This window comes from Pristis pectinata, chromosome 11 (genome assembly GCF_009764475.1).
Source record: "Pristis pectinata isolate sPriPec2 chromosome 11, sPriPec2.1.pri, whole genome shotgun sequence".
NCBI lineage: Eukaryota > Metazoa > Chordata > Chondrichthyes > Rhinopristiformes > Pristidae > Pristis > Pristis pectinata.
This window is the reverse complement of record NC_067415.1, coordinates 13,091,504-13,113,612: the sequence shown is the minus strand read 5'-3', so window position 1 is coordinate 13,113,612 and position 22,109 is coordinate 13,091,504. Positions and strand designations below refer to the sequence as shown.

The 22,109-nt window shown below is 39.7% G+C and overlaps 1 protein-coding gene across 2 annotated transcripts in view; it reads left to right on the top strand.

The window, feature by feature from the left end:
- jade3 (jade family PHD finger 3) overlaps nt 1-22,109 on the top strand; it is a 40,190-nt gene that overhangs the window by 3,823 nt on the left and 14,258 nt on the right. The window contains exons 2-8 of one of the 2 annotated variants that reach the window (XM_052026490.1): nt 12,227-12,304; nt 12,413-12,472; nt 13,019-13,151; nt 13,687-13,769; nt 15,003-15,160; nt 16,219-16,409; nt 17,249-17,460. In XM_052026490.1, the coding sequence (XP_051882450.1) occupies nt 12,467-12,472; nt 13,019-13,151; nt 13,687-13,769; nt 15,003-15,160; nt 16,219-16,409; nt 17,249-17,460 (783 nt within the window). In that variant the 5' untranslated portion in view covers nt 12,227-12,304; nt 12,413-12,466. The remainder of the gene's footprint in view (nt 1-12,226; nt 12,305-12,412; nt 12,473-13,018; nt 13,152-13,686; nt 13,770-15,002; nt 15,161-16,218; nt 16,410-17,248; nt 17,461-22,109) is intronic. The other variant, XM_052026491.1, reaches the window with a different exon arrangement.

The following is a 22,109-nucleotide window of genomic DNA, read 5'->3' as shown; positions in this document are numbered from 1 at the left end:
AGAAAGAGCTAGTCGGCAAGGAAAAACAATATAGCACAGAAACGGGCCCTTTGGCCCACTGAGTCTGCACCAACCATTAAGTACCCAATTTACACTAATCCAACCCACTTTATTCTCCCTTTCCCCTCTTGATTCTACCATTCATCTATACATCTGGCAATTTACAGTGGCCGATCAACCTCTTAGCCTGCACGTTTTTGGGTTGTAGGAGAATACCAGAACATGAAGGGAACCAATGCGGTTACAGGGCAACTGTACTAACTCCACACAGTCAGCGGCAGAGGACAGGATTGAACCCAGGTGGTTGAAGCTGTGAGGCAGCAGCTTTATTAGCTGCACATCTATGCCACCCCAGAGATGTCGTGGGCCAGAGGTTCCCAGGAGTTGCTGGGGATTGTGCTTTGGGCACATGCTTGAAACCTCATCCTTCTGGTAATGTCATCCCAAGACAGAGCATGGAATAGAGTGTCTGTCTCAGGAATCTGGTGCTGGGCACACAAATGTGGTGGCCTGCCCATTGTTGCCAACTAAGTGTTTCCCAGGTATCAATACTGGGATATGCTGGGCTGGGAGAGGGTATTGATGTTGGTTTGCTTGTCAGTCTCATGAATTTGGGGGATTTTGTGAAGACAACATTGGTACTTTTCCACTGGCTTGATACCACTACTGTATCTAGTTTAGGTGTCAGAAGCATGATCACTGCTGCCTGGTACATCATGAATTTTATGCCAGGTCTGATTTGATCTTCAGATACCCTTTTTCTCAATCGATCAGACCAAAGGCTGTGCTGTGCGTTGAAGGCAGTGGTGAATTCCATATTTAATGTTTGCCTTGGCTAAGGGGTGACTCCTGAGATATGGAGAATGGTCCATTTTATCTAGGGTCTTGCCAAGAACCTTTATTGTCAGAGGACAGTGTGGTGCAGCAGGAGCATGTTGGTAGATGGCTTTTGTCTTGTGGATATTGAGTTCAAGGTATATGGAGAGTAATTTCTGTGCATGTGCAAGCACAAGCATCATCTGCATACTGCAGCTTGACTGCTGAGGTTTGGAGCATAGTCGCCCCAGGTTGAACAGCTTCCCAGTTGTTTTGATGATTGCAGGAAGAAAGATCAAGAAAAGTGTTGGGGCAATGATGTAGTCCTGACAACATGCAAGATGTGATATTAACCAAAGGGTTTACAACAGAACCATTCTCAGTGAATACTGGTGTCAAACACAGCTGCTTCATTTCAGCCACCATCTGTTCTTTAAGTCAGTAGTTTTCTGTTAGATCTCAGTCTGCAGGTGTCTGCAGAGCTGTTTCTTTTCCCCGAGGCATGATGGAGTTTCCAATCTAAGGACACTGCATTTGCAATTAATTAGCTCGGGTTGTTTTCTGGAAAAACTAGCCAAAAGTCCCTTTGCAGGAGCTAATTATGGTAAACTTCAGGGCAGTGTAGGCACTGAAGTTCACCATAATTCTGTGCCTTCGGTTTGTTGCGGCTAGTCAGGTCCTCTACTATCTGAGAGGACCTATCATTGTAGGTCCTTGAGATCTTTAACATTGATTATCTTTTTGTATTGATGCCATCCTAATGGAGATAACAATGGATTAACAGGTGGTCAGTACCAACAGTCATTGCTACCTATCACTGCCAGGATGATGTGGACATTCAAGTAGTTTCTCACTCGGGTGATTGTTGGACAGGTGTAGTGCCTAAATCCAGGTGTGTTGTTGTGATGTCTTGTACTTGTGTCTCTGACAAAATGTTGGAGTTAGCTTTCCTTATTCCTCCCTTGGCTATCATCCCTTTACAGAAAATTGTATTCTTTCCAATCTTGGCATTGATGTTGTCCAGCAGGATCAGTTTGTCTCCACCTAGGTTGCAGACCAGAGCTCTCTTCAAAATTTGTGTAGAAGCTCTTCTTGGCTTCATTTACAGGGTACGTTGCTGATTACTATAGTATGCTCATTCCACAGTGGGTTGAACTGGAATGTCATAAGGTATTTACTTATCCTAATGGTGTTGCTGAAATACCAGATTAACTTGAGGTCCATGTCCATAGATCCCTCAAGGTCGCTGCCCAGGTAGATAGAGTTGTTAACAAGGTGTATGGTGTGTTGGCCTTCATTAGTCAGGGTATTGAGTTCAAGAGCTGCCAGGTAATGTTGCGGCTCTATAGAACTCTGGTTAGAGCACACTTGGATTATTGTGTTCAGTTCTGGTTGCCTCATTATAGGAAGGATGTGGAAGCTTTAGTGAGGGTGCAGAGGAGATTTACCAGGATGCTGCCTGGATTGGAGAGCATGTCTTATGAGGATAGGTTGAGTGAGCGAGGGCTTTTCTCTTTGGAGAGGAGGATGATGAGAGGTGACTTGATTTTTCTTTACACAGAGTGGTGAATGTGTGGAACGCATTGCTGGCAGAGGTTGTGGCGGCAGATACATTAGGGACATTTAAGAGACTCTTAGATAGCCACATGAATGATAGAGAAATGGAGGGCTATGTGGGAGGGAAGGGGTAGATAGACCTTAAAGCAGGATAAAATGTCGACACAACATCGTGGACCAAAGGGCCTGTACTGTACTGTAATGTTCTGTGTTCTAACTCCTTTTTGACAGCAGAACCAACCCCATGAAGATGGTCTTTGGTTTCCTTTCCCTGAAGAAGCTGCACTCACAACCTTGTACTTTGAGCTGGCCAACTGTTACCTATCATTGTCAGAGTTTCCAAGTTCCTGAGCTATGAAAGTGGAGCAGTGCTCAGATCCTTCGGAATTGGAATGGTCCTTGAGGGCCCTGATGCTCTAGGTCTTGAACTTCTTATTGAGGGTGGAAGTTGATGTGCGGACTTCTTTCTGTGAGCTGGCTGAAGCAAACCAGCTGTCACGTGAACCCAACAGAGCAAAGTCTTGGTCCAGTAGCGGAGAGGTACAAGGCAACTGTCAAGAGCATGAGCGCGGGCACTTGTTGGTGTGTCAACGTTCAAGGGTGAGCTTGGGCTTGGAGATCCTTGCCTGCTACTTGCTCATTGTCCTCCCCCTACCCTTTTCACTGTTGATCCTTCTAACTGAATCTCCTTCCCCACCACCCATCTCCACCCACCCTCCCTCAGGCATCTTCCCCTTCCGTCCACTTTCCTTGTATCCTTTCGCTTTGCCTCCCTCCTTTCCAAGCTCTTCTGCCCTTTGCTTTTACCACTACACACCCTAGCACAAACATGTACAGACATGCATGATCTTGCTCGCACTCCTTCAGGGCCTCCCCTTCCATTGCTTTCTGCTGAGTATCAATAGCAGCCAAGTGAGATGCTCCTGCCTCTGGCTGGGAAATCACTGAGTATTAGGAGACTGATCTGCTGGCATCAGTCAGTACCTTTTGGGGCCTGTCATGGCTGAACATTCTTCCAAGGTTTATTAGGAAAGATTCAGGAATTGTGACCTTGCCACAGGCTTTGAGTGATTTCTTGCTGTGATCATGGGTGGGTTTGAGGACCAATGGCAGTCACAGAGAGGTGGGGCAGACCAGCGATGGGTGAGAGAGAACAAGCAAATCGAGGGAGAAAGAAGTGGGGTAGGTTGGTGTGGGGGGTGGTGCTCAGTGAGTGAAGGGAAAGGGAGCTGTGAGCAATGGGACAGAAGAGAGACTGAAGGGGCTCATTAGTCACTTTCACTGAACCCCCAACTATCAATATCCTGGAGATCACCATGGACAAAAAGTAAAACTGAACCACAAATGCTTTAGTTGCTGGAGCAAGTCAGAGATGGGGAATTCAATGTCCTGTGACTTTACAAAATATGCAGGAGCACTTTTAATTTATTGGTTCACAGGATGTGGATGTCGCTAGCAAGGCCTACATTTAAAAAGAAAAGACTAGTGAGGACAGATATGGGCTCCTTACAGACTGAGATACGAGAATTTATGACTGGAAAATGGCAGAGTAAGTGATGAATTACTTTGTGTCTACGTTTACAGATAAATTATACGTAACTTGCTGGATATATTACTGAATCAAGGCTCTTGCAAAATTGAGGAACTGAAGGAAATAACTATTGTTCAAAAATACTACTAGTGAAGTTAGTTAGCAAGCTTAATAAACCAGGTCATTTCAGAGATACCAGTGCATTATTTTTTGGTTGGATTGTTAGTTAACTTCTAATTTGGTTTCACATAAAATGGGCATAATGAAGTAAATTGAACCTTTAGAAGCATGGATTAGGTCTCTGCTGTATTCACGTCTGTGCATTGCACTTTAGGAAGGAAGTCTTGGGGGCACAGGGAGTTTATTGGAGTGGTGCCATGAACAAGGGTCTTCATTTAGCTGTAAATATTAGAGATACTGAAATGATTCTTGTTAAAGAGGAGCAGATAATAAGGCTATTTAATAGAAGCACTCAAAATCAAGTTGGATTGAGAACTGGAGGACACAGCTTTACCACTTTGGAAAACTGCCAAAGGTGAAATGAGGATAACTTTTTTTGCACAGTAAGTTCTAACTGAAAATGCACTCTCTGAGAGGCTGATGGAAACAGATTCAGTATTGGTTTTCAAAGAAGAACTGGAAAGATGAGTAGGCTATTCAACCATTCATTTCTGTTCAGTCATTTAATCTATATCCTAAACCTAATTCCCCCTCTCAGAAAGATGGAAAAGAAAATGGCCATGGACGAAAAGCAATGGAGTGAAACTAATAGGAAAGCTCTTTTAATGGGCGCAATATTGCTGTTATTAAGCTTTTGATAAAATATTAACCACAACTGTCAAACTTTGTTGCTTATTTAAAGTCCGACAAATGAGAAGGAGTGCAGTTGTAGGATCTTAGAACATAGAAAATCTACAGCACAATTCAGGCCCTTCGGCCCACAAAGCTGTGCCAAACATGTCCCTACCCTAGAAGTTACTAGGCTTACCCATAGCCCTCTCTTTTTCTCAGCTCCATGTACCTATCCAACAGTCTCTTAAAAGACCCTATCATATCCGCCTCCACCACTGTTGCCGGCAGCCCATTCCATGCACTCACCACTCTGAGTAAAAAAAAAACTTACCCCTGACATCTCCTCTATACCTACTCCCCAGCACCTTAAACCTATGTCCTCTTGTGGCAACCATTTCAGTCCTGGGGAAAAACCTCTGACTATCTACCCGATCAATGCCACTCCTCATATATACCTCTATCAGGTCCCCCCTCATCGTCTGTCGCTCCAAGGAGAAAAGGCCGAGTTCCCTCAACCTGCTTTCATAAGGCATGCTCCGCATTCCAGGCAGTATCCTTGTAAATCTCCTCAGCAATCCACTTCGATGTGTCCCTACCACTGAACTCCAGTATTCAACTCCTCTGCAACCAGTATACTGTGACTGCAGAATGTGCAATCTACATGACAAAGCTCAGTGTCATCCAGTTCAGCAACATTTACCACAGAGGGACAAAGACAGCAGCATCAGAGAATGCCATTAGTTGTAAGCTCTGCCAATCAATCAACCTGGCATGGAGCCAACTATCAGTATTATTTATATATCATTACTATTTCCTCTAGGAAATTATAGGCCAGCAAGCCTTACATTAGTGGTGGGGTAATTATTGAGGATTCTTAGGGATAGAGTCTACCCGCATCTGGTAAAGCACAGACTTACTAGGGATAGTCAGCATGGCTTTGTGCAGGGAGGTCTCATTTTACAAAATTGATTGAGCTTTTTGAGGAGGTGACAAAGATGACTAATGAGGGTAGGGTAGGGATTTTGTGCTAATGTTTTGGACTATTTTGGGAAACTGCTATTGGCTACTTTTAACATATGGTGGAATGCATGATGGTTTCAGGTTGGTTATTACGTGCTGGTTTTAGAAGAAAAAATTAATTTCATAACATACTTGGCTTAAATGTTCTTCCCTTCCATTGGAAATTACTGGCTAAATAACCAGTTTTGGAGACCTGTAACAAACTGTTTGGTTTGTGAACGTGAGGTGATCTTTCTATGAACATGATTGCCAAGGCAGTGGTTTTCTCTATGTTAGCAGTGTGACATCCATGAAGGTATAAAATAATTACATTATTTGCTATCTGACTAGCAGGGATGTTGGTTTAGTACCCATATTGCTTTTGACAGTATATGTATGCAGAAATAACATTCTGGCTGAATAGTAAACATTACCATGATGTCTTCCATATCTGTGAAGGTCAAACTGAACTGTCCAATGTAGGTATTGCCTTGCAAAATGTACTTTTTATTTCTTTCCAAGCAAACTGTAGTTTTAATTTGTTTATTGATATACTAAATTTAATGGAGAAGGGCATTGCTTTATGAAATCGAAGGACACTACTCTAATTATTGAAGAATTGGCTTCATTCCTCTGGTAAATGATTGTGACTCATAAATAATTTATGATCATTACCTATATGTGTAATAGGTTGGAGAAAGCAAGGGGTTCAGTGCTGAGGATATGAGACGTTGGAAAACAGTGGCTGACTCATGAGTTCTTACTCTACTGGTCTTTTGCAAAGCAGCACAGTTCCCGACTGGGCCACATAACAAATATTGTGTAGGTAAAATAAAAGGCAATTTAAACCTGGTCATTGTGGTTTCCTGCCAAAGGGGCTAGGAGAGTAATCTTTCAACATTGCTCTCTTTTTTTTTGTTGTTTTGTTTGCATATTGATGAGCAAGAGGCATCTTTATAATACTTGATGAATAATGAAGAAAAAGCCTGAAGGAGATGGTCTCTCTCTTTCTGTCATTTTTATGTCATAGTGAACATGAAGCTTTTCCCCAACATGTAAGGCAACATTTAGCCTTCAAGAAAATTATTAAAGCATATTCTTCTATCATTAATTTCATGTTCTTTGGCTGTAAATCCTGGGGGTGTAAGTTGTTTTGTAATGCAAGTCTTTTATTAATAGAATTCCATATATTTTGAAATTGATCCCAATTGAACAGAAGAAATTACCAAATTTTTATCACCTATTTAACAGCTTTAGATTATTGCTGGATAAGACTGGGACAGCTTTCCTAATTTAGACACCAGTCCCCACATGCTTGTGAAGAAGACCTTAAGTCAACAATGTTTTGGGGGGGGGGGGGGGATTTTGTTTTGACTTAATTTGGTGTAGATCAATACCTTTTTTATTAAAGACTTTGTTTTGACATGTTATAATCCAACTGAATGGGTTGCTTCATTGTTTCGAAGGGTATGTAAGAAGAGTGAACCATGTCGATGGGTCTGAAGTCGTAGAGTCCGGAATAGGGGGAGAAATGGTAGATTTCCTCCTCTTAAGAACATCAGTGAACTAGATGAGTTTTTGCAACAATCTGGTAATTTTGTGGTCATCATTGATAATAACTAGTTTTTTAAAATTTTTAGAGTATCAACTAGGTTTAAATTGTGCCGGGTGACTGAATTGTTGATCCAGGTTTTTGAATTACTAGCCTGGTAATTTAACTGCTGCACCGCCACTGTGTCCTCCATCTTCTAATTTATGAGTAAAATTTTGCACACCATTTTTGCCAGAGCTCTTCATTCCATTAGTTCATCACCTCTGTGAAATCTAAATTATCTCTTCACCTTCCCTTGCATACATATGACCACAACTATAGTTTAGATTAGTAATCCTGATTTGCTTTTGGATTCAAATAACAATTTATTCCATAACTCTACTTGAATAATATATTCCCTGAGCTGTCTTTCTCTGGAGAGAAGTATCAGAGATTCTGTCCCCATAGCGAAAAAAAATCTTAATTGGTTAACAATTAAGCTCTTTTCTTTGATATTATTTTAAAAAATTATGCAGACTATTCCAGATGTGACTCTACTTGTGATTTGTATTAAATCACTTTGTTTTCCTACACTAATTCTCAATTTGTACAACTTTCGTTACTATGGATATCTTTTGAGCTTTCTACCAGTGCTATGCTTTGGTCACTCTTGTGATTTGTTACCAAGATTGGAGACAATTATCCTCAAGTATTCTCAAAGCTAAACTAAATTTCTATTCTATAAGCACCTATTAATGATATCAAAATGTTGGCTTGATTGCTTCAACTAATATCTACACATTGCATTTTTTCACAATAATGTGTCACAAGGTAGATCTCTTTGGATTTTTCTCTTGCCTGCTTGCTATTGCTTTAAATCCTCACCCATTTTAGAGTAACTTGTAAGTTTAGTTGGTTTTTATCCTCTCCCTGGATTGAGGTATTGTTACCCATAGATCTATCAGAATAAGTAAACTTGGATGCATCTTGATTTCACCTTGCAGCCACAGATCTGGGGGGGGGGGGGGGGCAAAATGTTCCCATTGTTAAAAATTAGAATTCATTGGTAAATCAACCTCAGAAATAAGATGGAATGGTTGGTCCATGGAGGTCATATTTGTTAGGAACAGAACTGTGAAATGAATTTGTTACAAACATGACATTAACTGCCAAATGAACACTGATTTGAAGTAGGTAAGACTTGTGTCAAGGATGTTGGATAGGAAAGGTTTAGAGGGATATGGGCCAAACACAGGCAAATGGGGCTAACTCAGTTAGGCAACTTGGTCAACACGGATGAGTTGGGCCAAACAGCCTGTTTCCATGCTGTATAGCTTTGATTCTGTCTGCATTTTAACTACATTTTGACAGGTTTTAATGGTATGCAAAGCTTTTTGTGGCATACAATCATTGATTAAATTTCCTTTGCTCTACTAATTTTGTGCAATCCTGACAATTAAAATTGATAAATCAAAATTTACTTTTGAAATTGAGTATTTTTTCCTGTTGTAATGATTTAAAAAAAATCAAATTCTACTAATCCACCAGTGAATGGCCCTGATAGTGAGTCCCATTGTTCCTTTACTAAGTTCCATGTTGAAATGGTGTCAATTTTTTCTTCTTGGATTATAAATTTTTTCCTCCAGCAACTGGTTCCCATAAAATGCCTTCCAGTCTTGTGGACAAAACACTTGAGTTTGAAACTATCAAGATTTTTGCTGTCTCTTGGTTATACTCTCATTACATTTGTATTTTATGCTATACTTGGACTACTGTATTCCAAAATGCAAATCTTTTGCAGCTAAATATCCTCATGTTATTGGAAATACCAAGAGCGATGGCTTGGGAAACCTAATTTTAGAGCAGGTACTGGCTATAACAAGTTGTTTACTTTTGGGGTATTGATCGCGTAGCCTGACTATCAGCACCTGACACTAGCCTGCTACGAAAAGAAATGAAGAATAAAAGCTTTGTAACATAGATGTACTTTGGTGAACATAGTAAATAAAAAAGATTCAGTGAGGGTTATTTTGGCCATCTTTACTTTAGAGTTATTATGGAACTGTTGCAGAAACATTCACTGGCATATGCGTGTTCGTAATCCGTTTATACACATGCAAAGCAAGCTTTCTTTTAATTTGCAAGTGCAAAGTGAGCAATATAGATCAATTTTGCTGGAATTTATCATTTGTAAAGTTCTAAATAGAAACTATGGAGTGCAGTTTATTTAAGGGTGCAAATCCTCTTGCCGAGCTGGATGCACCTATACTCACTTTTTTGGTTTCATATCTATTTAATTGTAGCCAGGAAATCACCTGTAGTGCTTTCTCTTCCCTGATCCATACTGTTGCCTCTGGTGTCTGAGTGATCTGTATTTGGCTCCTCCTATTTCTCATTTACGTTGCTGCTGCTTGGCAATGTCACCTGAAAACGCAGCATTGGTTTCCATTTCTACGCAAATAACATACAGTTATACTTTGAGACATCTTTGTCTCATGTTACACAATTTACTGGTACCTCCTTCCATATAAACCAATATATAACAATATAATTATACTACCAAAATGAAGGGTTGCTCCAACATTCACCTTTTTTTTTTCAAACACATCTGTGGGATGCTGTGGGATCGTCTTTCTTTCTTAGAAGGTTAAGGAGGTTTAGCTTGAATATTCTAACAAACTTCTACAGATGTACTGTTGTACATATCCTGACTGGTTGCATTGTGGTCTGGTACGTTAATTCAAATGTGCAGGAATGCAAGAAACTGCAGAGAATAGTGAACTCTGCCCAATGCATCACGGGTACATCCCTCCCCACCATTAGTAGTATCTACAGGAAGTCCTGTCTCAAGAAGGCAACATCTATCGTCAAAGATCTGGGCCATGCCATCTTTTCGCAGCTGCCATTGGGCAGCAGGTACAGCAGCCTGAAGTCCCACACCCACTAGGTTCAAGAACAGCTACTTCCCTTCAACTATTTGCTTCTTGAACCAACTGGCAAAACCCTTATCACTGTAGTTTAGCAACTCTATGGCCACTTAGATCACTTTGCACTAAAATTGACTTTTTTTGTTCTAATTGTATTCTTTCTTGTAAAATTTGTGTATAATGTTTTCCTTGTGAATGCTCTTCATATGATACCTGATGCTGCTGCAAGTAAGTTTTTCATTGCACCTGTGCATACATGTACTTGTGTGTATGACAATAAACTTTGACTGTACAGAAATAAAATACTGCATATGCTGGGAAGCTGAGAAAATCTGAATAAAACTGAGAAAGCTCAGCAGGTCTGGCAGCATCTGGAGATAGAAAGAGCGTTAATGTATCTGGTGGTTGACCTTTTATCAGAACTTTTATTGTTATCTAATTCCCCAAACATTTGTTCCAGGTGAAGCAGTGATTTACTTGTATTATCACAAATTCAATATACTGCATTGTATGCTCATAGTGCAGTCCCTTTTCACGTAGGAGAAACCAAATACAAATTGGGTAACCCCTTCATAGGATATCTCTGTTTAATCTGCAAGGATGACCCTGAGCTTTCACTTGTTCCTTTAATTCTCCACTTCATTCCCACTCTGACCTTTTGCTTTTTGCTTCTGTAACTAAGGCATAGATAGCACTAGCCTGAGGAACAGCTTCTCATCTTCTGACTTGGTGTATAGCTTCTGGACTTTGAATTTAACAGTTTCAGCTTTGTGTCTCTTATTTCTGATAATCATTTTTTTTCTGCTCTTCTGGTGATTTTGGATTTTGTTATCTATTCACATCTCTCCTGGCTTGCTTCACTTTTTTCGATTCACTTTCCTTTACCACCCTCCATCAGCAGTCAGCATTGCTTGTATTATTCAGTCACTTCTGAACCCCACTCTTTTCAGACATCCCCTTTGTTCCTTCCACCTTTTCTACACATGCATACACGTGCACAACACATGCCATTTTTTTTAAAGAGTTCTGATGACTGGAAGGTTGATTTCTTCTGGGACTATCTCATTGACTTGAAAAGTTAACTTGCTTCATTCTCCACAGCTATTGCCCTTAACCTGATTTAATTCTAGCATTTTCTGCATTTATCTATTAATACTGTGTACATACCTGGTACTTCTCCCATTTGTATTAAGATTTAGTTGATGGTTTAATTTCAGGTTCGTCAAAATCAACTGTAGTTTACCCCACATGCGAAAAATTGTGGACACCAAAAGTTGAGTTTCTCCACTAATTATAGCGAACATTATTATCTGGAAGTTTACAACTAACCTAAGCATGAGGAAAAGTCCCAATGGTGGAAAAATTTGTGAACTCTAAAATATTATTTTCTGGATGAATTCTACCTTATTTGAATTGAAATCATGCAGCCTCCAATGGGAAATGTTAAACGGCCTACATCTGAGGATTCCAAACTATCGGCTATCAGTTACCCAAAGGAGAACGTGAAAATGATATGCAATTGGGTACAGATCTGATAGACCAAATGGCTATAAGATGTACTATGATTCTAGATAAGTTACTAGTTTGTGTACTTGAGTCTAAATAACTATTCTGAAAATCTTTATTTATAAAGTATCTCCGAAACTAGTTCAGTTTAGTCCTGACTCTGTTCTTGCCCAAGCTCCCAACATGTGGATTTTCTACTTGGTACAGCCAAAAATATGATTGGACACAACAACCTTGGTTCCAGGTATTTCTTTTTTGCTTTTTCCTAGTTCAAATATTTTGAGGCAGTTTCATTTTTTTTGCTATGCCCCAGATTTTTTTGCTGGCAAAGAACTGAACCGGTGCAGACCTCATTAATGAACCTGATATTTTCTGGTTACTGCTGGAAGATAGATTTCTCCACTTCGACTATCGAATGAGCAATGGATAGCTGATGCTGAAATAGTGCGGCAGCGACTGCTGACTCTCAATAATCTTTCGAGTATATGTCCATTCCTGAAAGATCAAAGATTTCAACATGTTTTCTAGGTTAGATTTGATTTTTTTTTTCCTCTTTCCTCCTTGTAGAGCTGACTTATGTGGATGATGGATTCATTGATTGCTTGCCAATATTGAATTAGCATGTGCATATACGTGGAATTTATGGTAAGTTCAGTTCACTTTTATTTTAAATATCTTCTAATCCTTGAGACTACTTTAAGACCGTATTTGACATGTTGAACTGGAAAACTGAACCTCTTCCTTGCCTTAAAGGACATGACAGGATGAAACGCAACAGACATCTGAGCAGCAGTGACAGTTCAGACAATGAGAGTAAGTAAGATGACATATGTTTCAGTAACCTTATCCTTGTGTTGTCATAAATGTATATTTTTCATCAGCTTAAGATTTCTGTAGATACTAAATACTTATTATGCCAGGCAACTGTATGATGCGAGTTGGGATTTTCATTTGGGTTCACCCATGAATTAAATAGCCATTTCAGAATCTGACATTAATTGGCATCCATGCAAGTGAGTGAAGCAATTAATGTAGTTGTATGAAAGTTGAAATGTTACATTGGGCGATTCTGCTTTTCTGAAATTGCAGAACATTGCTAAAATTTTCTCAAGCATTTCCAAGACTCCTGTGAGGTACCAGTTGTTTAAAACAGATTTTAATTGATCAAATGTTCTGGGGAGAAAATGCTCAAAGGAGGATTTGCCATCTTGAAAAGACGAGACCTGGCAATCTCCTGTGCTTTTTTTAAAAACAAATCTGGTGATTGACTTGTTTGTGCTGTGCGCAACTCTAGATGATCATCCAGGGAACATCTGAGAAACAACTGTCCCTGTCACCACTGTTTCCTGTCTCCTGCAGATGATCTACCCCAGACTATTGAAATGCAGACTCTGCAACATGTATGAATGCCAGTCAAACCTGGAATTAACACTCAATCCCTCTGGTCAGGAGTTTTTTCCCCCCATTTGTTCTTGGGATGTGAGTGACAATGGTAAGGCAGCATTTATTGCCCATCTTTAGTTGCTGTGAGGGAATTAAGTCAATCACGTAGTTTGGACTTGAGTCGCATTTAGCTCAGACCAGGTAAGCAAAGCAGGTTTCCTTCACTGAAGAACTTTAGTGATTTATGTGGTATTTAAGGAACTGAATCCCCTAATTTTAAATTTGCTAAAATTTTGCTAAATTTCCCTATCAATGTTGATCACTTGATTATATTAGATTATTGTATATACATATTGTAGGATGAAGCATTGTACTGTATGTATAATTTGTGTGCATTGTGAAATGTCTTGTTGCTTTATTTTCAACTCAAGGTTTTTCTGTATAATGCAAACTTTGTAGAGGGCATTGGTTGTGTAGGGTTTCTATACAAAATAGTTGTGATTTCTGGTCTCTGGTACTGCTTTATGTCAGACCACCATAACTTTGCTATTGTAACATTTCAATTGAGTCCTGGCTTAGGTGGTCCATTGTTCAATGTGCCTGATTGTCCACATATTCTCATTATTGCTTTTGTAACTGCATAGGTCCTTCAACATCATGGTCATCCCATTCCAAGTATCGAGGTGACAGGCATGCCTCAGCAAGTGGAAAAAAGAAGCCTGCTGAGGTTAGTATGACTTGAGTTTTAAAACGTGCACCACACAAGAAGAATGTCATTGAACATTCTTGTTTATGGAAACTAAAAATTACTGGATTTTTCAGTCCATGGAGAGTAGATCCTGTGCACTTCTAATTCTATGTGGATTCATGTGAGCCTGGACTTTGAGGCCTGGAGATTCCTTCCTCAAGGGAAAATGGATTTGCATGAAAATTAGTTGTTTTGGAGAGATTAGCTTTTCACACGCTAGTTCCAGTAAATGGCATTATTATTCTATTGCTGAAAGTTTTTGTAGCTTATGGAAAGCATGTTTTCTATTACCACTGAAGGCTCAAGTGTGAGAACTTTAGAAAATTGAGGGTGGGAGCAGGCCCCTTTTGCTGCTCAAGCCTCCTGTGCCATATAATAAGATCATGATTAATCTGATCTTTGCATCCCTGTCCAGCTGCAGTAGCTTTTCACTCCTTTGCTGATCAAGTATCTGTCTATCTCTGACCTAAAGACATTCAAATACTCTGCTTCCACCACTCCTTGAAGAAACTTCCAATGACTCGCAACCTTTTGCAAGATTGAAAGGCAACTTCTGTCTCAAATGGACCGTTGTTTTATTTTAAAACAGTGACTCCTAGATTCTTCCATAAGAGGAAGCATCTTTTCCATTTCCATTCTGTCAAGACCTGTTAGGATCTTGTATGTTTTAATCAAGTCACCACTCTTTGTTATTCATTCCAAGTTGTACACTCCAGGTTATTTATTTTATCTTTCATATGTCTTTTCCATCTGTGATTCTTACTTGAGAATTAAAAGCCAAATCAAGATTAGTGAATGAGATTTCCCATCAGATTTATCAGTATGAATTTGGTATTGGCCTCCTCAACATTAATAACATTCAGAAGACTTGTCATTGAGAAAAGCAAAGCAAGGGTTTTTAGTTTACTTCAGTTTATTTCTGAATTAAAAAGTACATAATATGTATACATGCATTTCTCTCTCCAGCTCTGGTATTCTCCCTGGCTGAGATGGTTAGTGGTAGTCTCCAAGATTATCTCAACCCTGCATTTTATTTAACCACTAGGTAATGTACTAGAGCTACCTTGGACAATACTCTTCTGTTGCCTAGGTGTGAGGAACTGTGGATGTTAACCAGATTTTTGCCTTGGCATAATACAGTGCATGACCACTCAAATGCATTATGGTAGCCTCCTTTAATGTTCGTTTAAATATTTAAGTTTGGTTTTATAGGTATTCAGGAAGGATCTCATCAGTGCCATGAAAATTCCAGATTCTCATCATGTGAACCCGGATGAATGCTATCTCTTGGCTGATCAATGGAAACAGGAGTGGGAAAAGGGTGTACAGGTTCCAGCCAGTCCAGAAACTATCCCAAGTCCATCTGTCAGGTAACAGCTGTCTTGCAATATGAATGTATCTTTCCACTTGATTATTGCCAACTGTCAAAATACAAACCTAAATAAATCTTGGAATATTATTATCGTTTGGTATAGGTGACCCCTGTGCCGTGGGGGTGGGGTTACATTCCTAGAAAATGATCTGTATAGCAATTATCTATATCTGTGCACACATCAAGAAATGGAAGTTGAAGAAAAATTGTTTCATTTACTTTTTTCTCACAAATTCCATTATAGCAAATTTTATTCAGTGTATCAAATTTTTGAGTAGTAATTTGTGAACTCTTAAGGGCAAATTTCTGTTACCCAAGTGGTCATAACACTAAGACCACTGACTTACTGCTCAGTTCCTTTGCTCAACATGGTTAACTCTTAATTAAATTCATTATTCCTGCTGTTGACTGTGTAAGTATTCAGCAGCTTAAAGGGAGGATTAGAAATTGGGGAAGATGATGTATGGCCTTGCTTCATGAACCTGCTCCACCCTTAAGTGAGATCATGGCTGATGTCAGCCACTTTTTTGCCTGATTTTCTTTTTATATATATATTATTATTTATAAGCCTTGGCTCCAAATGGTACAAAAAAATCTCAGTCTCAGCCTGAAACTTGTTCACTGATTCAGCCACCACTGGTGTCTGGGATAGAGAATTCCAAAGATTTGTAACCATTTGAGGGGGGGAAAAAAAAGTTATCCTCACTTCCAACTTAAGTGGATGACCCTTATTCTGAAACTATGCTCATCTAGTTTTGATACCTTCAAGGGGGAAAGCATCCTTTCTGCATCTAATTGCCTGGCAGAGATTGCTTTTTATGTCAAAGAGTTAGTCGGGAATTTCTTCCCATTTTGTTCTCTTGTTTTGTAATTCCATTAACCCTGAAAATGAACAGATTGCCTGCAGATATGTGGCACAGGAAGATCTAAAATAATCATTTAATTAAAACCTTATGACTAATTATGTTTTTTGGTGTAAAGTTTTAAGTGTGTGAGAGAATACTTCCATTGAGTTGATTCTAGTCCTGTTCCACCTTCTGGGTTTGACTGTTTTAGGGTTATTGTAGAAAAAGTGAAGGAAACTTTATTTACTAAACCACGGAAGTATATTCGATGCTCCACCACCGAATCCACAGATCCTGGATATATTAACATGTTGGAACTTGCAGACAGTGTATGCCGCTATGACTTAGATGATGTGGACATCTATTGGTTGGAAGCAGCAAATGAAGAACTGAGAGAAATGGGTAAGTAAAGATTATTTTGTACAGTATTGCAAATAGATTTCTTTACCAAATGAGGAGCAGTAATAATCTGAGTTAATAATCCTGAATTTAATTTAAATGTTTTGTGGTAAATCCAAGCAAAACTTAACCCGAAAATTTAAGTTATTATTTTGTCCCGAGATTGCAGGATATGGTATTGTAACATTTTAAACAAAGCAGACCTATCTTGCATCTAATTTTGTGCGTGGGAGTGTAAATGGTTAATCTTTTTATCCATTACGTATGATCTTCAGGAAGCCTGCTGAGGGAACATCATAACAGAACGTAAATTTACTCATGGTGGATAAACAAATTATTTAAGCTTTTCATTTATTTTGTAGTTTATGCTCCATATACAATGTGAAGTTCATGTTTTTTTGTAATGGAATTCAATAGAACATGGCAGTACCTTGAAAAACATTAAAATTTAAGAAAAGGTAATTTTTGTTCCTGCTTGAGTTTTGATATTTATTTGAGTGAAGAGAACAAAGAATTGGATTTGAAGCACATTCTTGCCATACAAAAATGTAACCAGTATCATTTAGTAAATTTCACTGTAAAGAAAGATTTTAGTGACTGATGAGGGCAATTGCGTATTGGAATATTTGTTGAATAAGCATTTTGAAAAATAAAAACATTGTTCTTGTCCACACAAGCAGTATGAAATTAAAAGATTGTAAAGAATTTTAAAATCCTATGATAGATTTAAATGGTCTCATGATGTTGAATGATTTGTATATCTTGACAATAAATCATTTTTTTAAACTGAAAAAACTGAACAATGAATTGAGGTTTTTATTCTGAACTTTTTTTAAATTCAGGATGTAGTTTGATTCCTGAAAACACTATGGAGAGAACTATAGAAGCACTGGAACGTCATTGTTATGAGAATATGAACCATGCCATAGAGACTGAGGAAGGGCTCGGGATTGAGTATGATGAAGATGTTATCTGTGATGTATGTCGTTCTCCTGATAGTGAAGAAGGCAATGAGATGGTCTTCTGTGACAGGTGTAACATCTGTGTCCATCAAGTAAGACGTTCATTTAATCAAAATAAAAATAATGAATGATTTAAATTCCAGTGTTTATCTTTTTCATGTTATGTGTCATAGTCATAGAGCAAATCAGCATGGATACAGCATGACTTTGCTAAACTGGTGTAAAATCTGCTTTTTGTTTAAATAATACTGGTTTAAAGCATTGTTTATAGTGAAATCAATCTAAGATATTTAGCTTGACATCTGAAAGAATGTCAACTTTTATACTGCATCTTTGCTAGCTAAATGGTGCTAGCTAAATGGTATTAGCTGGGACTAATGAATGAAGAGGTTCAGTTCCATACAAGAGCTTCAAAATACAGAATTAGATAAATCTAATATAATTAAAAGTTCAAGTTCCAACTGTAGAATACTAGAGGTGGATTTATAGTGTGCATTTTGTTTTAAGTATTTTTTAAGCTGTTGGCATTGCTGGCTAACTCAGCATTTATTGCCCAACCTTAGTTCCCATGTAGTCCAATGCAAGTAATTGGTTTGCCAGAGCATGGCAGAGGCAGTTTAAAAGCAGTCAGGATGATATGGAATTGGAATTAGACTTGCAGACCAGATAAGATTGGTAAACTTAATTCCCTGAAGTAAACTAACTGGGTTTTTACAATAGCAACACACACAATGCAATGGAGAAACTCGGCAGGTCAGGCCACATCTATGGAGGGAAATGGGCAGCTGGTGTTTCAGGTCGAGATCCTTCATCTGGACTGTGTTTCTCTCCGGGTTTTGTTTTACAATGCCCAGATTTCTTAAGAGATTTTGTTTACAGAACTCAAATTCCCAGGTATTCTTCCAGCCTCTACATCGTTGGCTTAATAACATAACCAAACTTGTATAATTCTTCCAACTAATTGAGAGCAGGGTTGGTGAGAGTGCAGTGTTAATTTCTGAGGCCAATTGGTTTTCAGAATGAAAAGTTTAAATTTATAATTTTGGGCAAATGTAGATTAATGGATTGAAATACTGTTTAGTTTATGGTGATAGTGATAGTCTAATGTAAGGGCCTTGGATTTTCCTTTTACAAGGAGTTTTGTAAATGTTGCATTCAGCAAATTAACAGAAGTGTTTATCACTCAATGGTGCCTTTGCTGATAAGTTGTCCTCTAGCTGAGTTTAAAAAAAAAGTAGTTAGATCCTTTAGTTACCAGTGGAATACTGAAGAGATTAAAACTATGGAAGAATCCTGTAACTGTGGTTATTCTTACACACTTCAAGTCCTGCAAGGTTTTATTACTAAGGTCCTAAGAGTGTTTATCCTCTCCATTTTAGTGGTGAGATACATATATAAATAACTTTCTAATGAGGTGGGTGTGCTGTCATTTCTTGCTTGATTTATTTATCCACAAAAGGTCTTGGTTCCTTGTCTTGGTGGACTTGTTGCCACCAGTCAACTGTAAATTTTCCTTGTCTCTGTATCCTTCATTCCTCTTGGCCCTTATAAAGAATCAATAGGATAAAGATCTACACATTGTATTGTTGTCAGCAATGGCTTTGGATACATAACTTGATGGGTGGCTTGATTGCACTTGCCCACAGTTCATTATCGGTGTCAAAATGTTGCAACAGGTTAGATTTTATTTGACACAGTACGGTTCAGAAACATAGAAAACCTACAGCACAATTCAGGCCCTTTGGCCCACAAGGCTGTGCCGAACATGTCCCTACCTTAGACATTACTAGGCTTACCCATAGCCCTCTATTTTTCTCAGCTCTATGTACCTATCCAAAGGTCTCTTAAAAGACCCTATCGTATCCACTTCCACCACTGTTGCTGGTAGCCCATTCCACGCACTCATCACTCTGAGTAAAAAAAAAAACTTACCCCTGACATCTCCTCTGTACCTACTCCCCAGCACCTTAAACCTATGTCCTCTTGTGGCAACCATTTCAGCCCTGGGGAAAAGCCTCTGACTATCTACCTGATCAATGCCTCCCATTATCTCATATACCTCTATCAGGTCCCCCCATCATCCTTCGTCGCTCTAAGGAGAAAAGGCCAAGTTCCTGCAACCTGCTTTCATAAGGCATGCTCTGCATTCCAGGCAGCATCCTTGTAAATCTCCTCTGCACCCTTTCTATGACTTCCACATCCTTCCTGTAGTGAGGCGACCAGAACTGAGCACAGTATTCCAAGTGGGGTCTGACCAGGGTCCTATACAGCTGCAACAATACCTCTCGGCTCATAAATTCAATTCCACAGTTGATGAACGACAATACACCATATGCCGCCTTAACCACGGAATCAACCTGTGCAGCTGCTTTGAGCGTCCTATGGACTCTGACCCCAAGATCCCTCTGATCTTCCACACTGCCTAGAGTCCTACCATTAATACTATACTCTGCCATCATATTTGACCTACCAAAATGAACAACTTCACACTTATCTGGGTTGAGCTGCATCTGCCACTTCTCAGCCCAACTTTGCATCCTATCTATGTCCCGCTGTAACCTCTGACAGCCCTCTATACTATCCACAACACATCCAACCTCTGTATCATCTGCAAACTTACTAACCCACCCCTCCACTTCCTCATCCAGGTCGTTTATAAAAATCACAAAGAGTAAATGTCCCAGTACAGATCCCTGAGGTACACCACTGGTCACCGACCTCCACTCAGAGTGCAACCCTTCAACAACCACTCTTTGCCTTCTGTGGGCCAGCCAGTTCTGCATCCACATTGCAATGTCCCCTTGGATCCCATGCCTCCTTACTTTCTCAATAAGCCTTGCATGGGGTACCTTATCAAAAGCCTTGCTGAAATCCATATACACAACATCTATTGTTCTCCCATCATTGATGTGTTTAGTCACATCCTCAACAAATTCAATCGGGCTCGTAAGGCAGGACCTGCCCTTGACAAAGCCATGCTGACTATTCCTAATCATATTGTACCTCTCCAAATTTTCATAAATCCTGCCTTTCAGGACCTTCTCCATCAGTTTACCAACCACTGAAGTAAGACTCACTGGTCTATAATTTCCTGGGCTATCTCTACTCCCTCCCTTGAATAAGGGAACAACATCCACAATCCTTCGGAACATCTCCTGTCTCCATTTGGTGATGCAAAGATCATCGCCAGAGGCTCCGCAATCTCTTCCCTCGCCTCCCACAGCAGCCTGGGGTACATCTCATCCGGTCCCGGCGACTTATCCAACTTGATGCTTTCTAAAAGTTTCAGCACCTCCTCTTTCTTAATATCTACACGCTCAAGCTTTTCAGCCTGCTGCAAGTACTCACTACAGTCCCCCAGATCTTTTTCCGTGGTGAATACTGACGTAAAGTATTCAGTAAGTACCTCTTCTATTTCTTTCGGATCCATACACACTTCCCCACTGCTGTGCTTGATAGGCCCTATTCTTTCACATCTTATCCTCTTGCTTTTCACATACTTGTAGAAAGTCTTGGGGTTTTCCTTAATCCTGTCTGCCAAGGCCTTCTTATGGCCCCTTTTCGCTCTCCCAATTTCCTTCTTGCGCTCCTCCTCGTTAGCCTTATACTCTTCCAGATCTCTAACATTACCTAGCTCTCTGAACCTTTTGTAAGCTTTTTCTTTTCCTTTTGACTAGATTCATTATAACCTTTGTACACCATGATTCTGTATCCTTTCATGACTCCCCTGTCTCATTGGAATGTGCCTATGCAGAACTCCACACAAATATCCCCTGAATATTTGCCACATTTCTTCTGTATTTTTCCCTGAGAACATTTCCCAATTTAAGCTTCCAATTTCCTGCCTGAGAGCCTCATAATTCCCTTTACTCCAAGTAAACGCCTTTCTGGTCTGTCTGTTCCTCTCTCTCTCCAATGCTATTGTAAAGGGGAGAGAATTATGATCACTATCTCAAATTCTCTCTTACTGAGAGATCTGACACTTGACCAGGTTCATTTCCCAATACCAAATCAAGCACAGCCTCTCCTCTTGTAGGCATATCTACATATTGTGTCAAGAATCCTTCCAGAACACACTTAAACTCCACCCCATCTAAACCCCTCACTGTATGGAGATGCCAGTCGATGTTTGGGAAATTAAAATCTCCCATCACAACAACTGTTGTTATCACACCTTTCTAGCATCTGCTTCCCTATTTGTTCCTCCATATCCCTGTTACTATTGGGTGGCCTATATATTTTTTAAAAAAACCCAGTAAAGTTATTGACCCCTTCCTGTTCCTAACCTCCACCCACAGAGACTCCGTAGACAGTCCCTCCATGATGTCCACCTTTTCTGCAGCCGTGACACTATCTCTGATCAACAGTGCCACTCCCCCACCTCTTTTGCCTCCCTCCCTGTCCTTTCTGAAACATCTGAAACCCAGCACTTGAAGTAACCATTCCAGTCCCTGAGCCATCCAATTCTCTGTAATGGCCACCACATCATAGCTCCAAGTATTTATCCAAGCTCTAAGCTCATCTGCTTTGTTCACTATACTCCTTGCATTAAAATAGACACATCTCAAACTGGTCTGAGCACCTCCCTTCTCTATCACCTGCCTATCCTCCCCCTCGTACCTACTACAAGCTTTCTCTATTTGAGAGCCAAACACCTCTTCCCCGGTCTCTCCAGTTTGGATCCCACACCCCAACAAACCTAGTTTAAACTCCCCCCCCCCCCCCCAGTAGCCTTAGCAAA